General features: G+C 45.8%; 1 protein-coding gene across 1 annotated transcript in view; it reads right to left on the minus strand.

Annotated features, from left to right (window-relative positions):
* The window catches only part of LOC103610486 (melanoma inhibitory activity protein 3-like), a 43825-nt gene that overhangs the window by 29512 nt on the left and 9953 nt on the right, over positions 1–4360 (minus strand). The window contains 6 exon segments of the mRNA XM_008594644.1: positions 137–591; positions 594–828; positions 831–1177; positions 1180–1996; positions 2104–2563; positions 2750–2775. Coding sequence (XP_008592866.1) covers positions 137–591; positions 594–828; positions 831–1177; positions 1180–1996; positions 2104–2563; positions 2750–2775 — 2340 coding nt within the window.

A 4360-nucleotide genomic window follows, 5' to 3' on the forward strand; every position in this document is an offset into this window, starting at 1 on the left:
CTAGCTCTGGAGTCCTAGTTTTCTCCTTGTCCGGGAAGTCACTTACGTCAGACGGTTTCTGTGCTTTCTTATCTACCAGAGGGCTGTCTTCTTTTTCCACCACCATACCACCTGGGTCCTCTTTCAAGAGTTCTCCGCCAGGCTTCTCTGCAACCCCGAGGGGTTCCTCTGGGTTGTCTTTCTCCAGATCATCTTTATTCTGAAATGGTTCGTCTAGCTCTGGAGTCCTAGTTTTCTCCTTGTCCGGGAAGTCACTTACGTCAGACGGTTTCTGTGCTTTCTTATCTACCAGAGGGCTGTCTTCTTTTTCCACCACCATACCACCTGGGTCCTCTTTCAAGAGTTCTCCGCCAGGCTTCTCTGCAACCCCGAGGGGTTCCTCTGGGTTGTCTTTCTCCAGATCATCTTTATTCTGAAATGGTTCGTCTAGCTCTGGAGTCCTAGTTTTCTCCTTGTCCGGGAAGTCACTTACGTCAGACGGTTTCTGTGCTTTCTTATCTACCAGAGGGCTGTCTTCTTTTTCCACCACCATACCGCGTGGATCCCTGCTTATTGTGTCTACTCCTTCGTCCACAGGTTCCCTTTTCCTTTAGTATCCCAAATCTTACTGGTTTCTTGTTTGTTTTCTTCAGTTTCCAGATCAGGGTTAATGGTTCCTGAAATTGCTCTTTCGGCGACTTGCACATTTACGTCTGCCTGCCTGTTTTGAGTCCCAGGGCTCTTCTCTCTAGACTGTTTTGCAATGACAGCATTTTCATCTTCCAGTAGCTCTTCAGGGGGATAGTCATCCTCTGCTGCTTCTGGATTTTCAGCATGGAAACCTGGCCCTCGTGCGCTGTCAGTCTGGTCTGCCTCCCGCGTGCCGCAGTGGGCCTTGTCTTCTCACTCACACGCTCGCTGCCTGCAGCGGCCACAGCTCTTCCTCATTGCTCGGAAAGATTTCTTCCTGGAGAGGTAGCCTCTGCTTTCTGTTCTCTCGGCAAACTGATTTTATCTGGAGAGGAGAATCTAGGCTGATTTTGAGTTTTAAGAAATACTTCCTCTTTCAATTCCTCATGTTGATGCTCCATTGAAGGCATGTGTGGTTCTGGTTCACTTACCAAAACATTCACTTCTGCCACACTGTCTCTGGATGCATTATGTGGATTATCTCCCAAAAGTGGCACATGTCCAAGGATTCCCATTTAATCTTTTCTTCATTCATTTGATTCCCTGCAGCGTTATGTACAGATCCACTCTCTGAGCCACCTTCCAAAATCAGCTCCCCAGGCTTTTCTCCGTGGTGTGTGCATTCTGAGATATGAATAGCTGCTCCTTTCTGGTAATTTTCTCTGTCACCAGAGGTAGATTTTAATATGTCTTTACCCTTTTCAGCAGCTAATAAAGAGTCAGGGTTACTGTCTGGAGTAGAGCTGTGCACAGCCATCTCCTCCTGCCTCTCACCGTCTAATTCACTCTCACTTTGTACCAGGGCCCTCTCAGGTTCTTGAACTTCCTTCCTTTTGCCTCTAATGTGAAGTTCTGTGTCCACTTCTGGGTCTTTCCCATTATTTCCTTCAGGGACTTCTACATTATTTCTTTCACAATCTTCTACATTTTCAGGGCCAGTATAATCTATGGCTGATCTTGGTGTCTCCTGTTTGCTATCCGGGATGAATGATCTTGGTGTCTCCTGTTTGCTATCCGGGATGAATGATCTTGGTGTCTCCTGTTTGCTATCCGGGATGAATGATCTTGGTGTCTCCTGTTTGCTATCCGGGATGAATGATCTTGGTGTCTCCTGTTTGCTATCCGGGATGAATGATCTTGGTGTCTCCTGTTTGCTATCCGGGATGAATGATCTTGGTGTCTCCTGTTTGCTATCCGGGATGAATGATCTTGGTGTCTCCTGTTTGCTATCCGGGATGAATGATCTTGGTGTCTCCTGTTTGCTATCCGGGATGAATGATCTTGGTGTCTCCTGTTTGCTATCCGGGATGAATGATCTTGGTGTCTCCTGTTTGCTATCCGGGATGAATGATCTTGGTGTCTCCTGTTTGCTATCCGGGATGAATGATAGGATCCGAACCCGTAGCCTTGGTGTTATCAGCACCACACTCTCCCGAGTGAGCCACGGGCTGGCCCCAGAGTCATGTCCATTTGCAAAAGTTTATAAGCATCAATCTTCTCCTGTTCACTCAACACCTGAGAACTATTGCTGGTTTTGTTGTTTTCACTTTGTGGCACTTTTAATTGATCTTGCAGCATTTCTTCAAGAGGTTCAAACAAACACTACTCTCCCTTAGCATCACCCATTTGACTGTTTGCATGGTTCTTCTCAGCTATAAACCGTTCCTTGAGACCATTAGTGTGTTCTAGAAACACACTTTTGTTTTCCTCTGAGTTGGCTTCTTCTGGCTCAGGTTCAGGTTCATTTTCCTTCGATACTTCAGGAGTTTTTTCCACATGCACATGCAGAGAAGTTTTTTCTACAGCTTTCCCAGAATCTCCAGTTGCAGAATTGTATAATTCCAAAAACCCTAAAAGTTCTTCTACATTATAATTATCAAAATCGTCTCTTCTGGGCCGGCCCGGTGGCGCACTGGTATAGTGCGCCGCTTGGGAAGCGCGGTGGTGCTCCCGCCGAGGGTTCGGATCCCACATACAGACCGGCCGCTCACTGGCTGAGCAACACCGAGGGTTGCGATCCCGTGGCTGGACACGAAAAAAGACAAAAACAAAAGGAAAAAAAAAAAAATCGTCTCTTCTGCCATCAAAGCAAACAAAATCTGTCTCCTGTAAGGGAAAGAAAAACATTGATGTGTCACTAACGAAGTGGCACAAGAGCAAACTCTTACCATGCTACTGTCAGATCCAATCCCAAGTTCATTTTGGCTCTAGAGGGGCTCCTGTGTCAACCTTGGGTGATGACTACTCTCAGGCAGTGGGGGGACAGGAGGCTGGAGCCCACTTTCCCACCCAAGTAGTACTCCTGGCTTCCCTTCATTCTCTCTTCCCCAGGGAAGGAATGATTCATGTGGCTGGTGAGTTTGCTCAGCCCCATCCCTGTGTTGTGTTTTGGACCTGCCAGAGGGAAAACATATGTATTCTGTTCCTCCATGCTGTCCATTTTGTAGGCACAATCCCCTTGGGGAGGTACTCCATTGGCTAGTTTTGTCTGTGGCTGGATAAGTGTGTTTTATTCTAGAATGCAATGTTAGAAAGCCCATTATTTCTTGAGTCATTTTCTCCCAAAAACTTTATCCATAAATAATGGCAGCATTTTGGTCTCCATTTGCCTGGCTCCTGGTTGTGAGCACAGATGGGAAAAAGTGGGGTGTCATTTATTGGGTTCCTCAACTCCCAATATCTATGCCTGATGTTCCAGGAATTCACCTCGTAGTAATCTGTCCAGGAGAAGCCAGAAGACCACCCAGCTTCTCTACCACTGTGCCCTCTGCACTGTACCTCTCTGCTCCCCCAGCTAGAAGCAGGAAGAATCACCTTGCTGTCAGGCTCTAAGTCTACATGGATTTTTCACTTATATTTTCCTTGGATTGGGAAAGATAAATAAGCATAACAAATACCTTACGAAGATACAGGTGCATGGGAGGTAACAATTTAAGGGGACAAACAATGACATCACGGGGGCTGTCCACTTTATCACTGCCATAAAGACAGCTTGAAAACAAGATTCAGTAAAGTACATACCTTACTGGACATCGCGGTCCTAGGCAGTCATTAAGATCTGCTTCAGGACTATCTGTAAGTCCATGTTCTTCTTTTCCTCTACTAGTAAGCAAATTGGCATAAAAGGAACCATAAAGTGAGGGAAACTTTTTAAAAAAGCAACATATATAATTTCCTTCTCCTAACTAAACTCTCACAATTTCCTGGGAAGACCCGTCTGGTGTAGTAGGGATGAGTGACTTCCACTTTCCATCACAGGCATTTCTGAGCCATTTTCATACTTTTAAGGAAATCATGCCATGGGAGGTGCAGTAAAAAGCAAAATCCAGAAGAGGTGAGGTCTCTGTGCCCAGGGAGCTGCTGTCTCACACTTATATCCAGGCAGTCTCGTCGTCGAGGGGAAGCCAAAGAGGCAGAAGGGCTGATTTTATGGCCCCTGGGATTATCATTAAATTTTAGGAATAGCAATAGCTCTGTGACTTCATCCATTCTGCCAATCTCATCTAAGAATTGCCCTCGCCTAGCAGTTTGCATGTTGTGCAGCAATCCCAAAGAGCCATTCAGAGATTTTTGAATGAAGGTGGGCATCAATTATTATACATTTTAACCCTTCCAGAAAATAATCAGCTGGAATGAGGATTCCAGAACACAAAATCCTTTTAATCACAAAACGATTTTATCCCAGTGCACC

This window comes from Galeopterus variegatus, unplaced genomic scaffold (assembly GCF_000696425.1).
Source record: "Galeopterus variegatus unplaced genomic scaffold, G_variegatus-3.0.2 Scaffold11226, whole genome shotgun sequence".
Classification (NCBI taxonomy): Eukaryota; Metazoa; Chordata; class Mammalia; order Dermoptera; family Cynocephalidae; genus Galeopterus; species Galeopterus variegatus.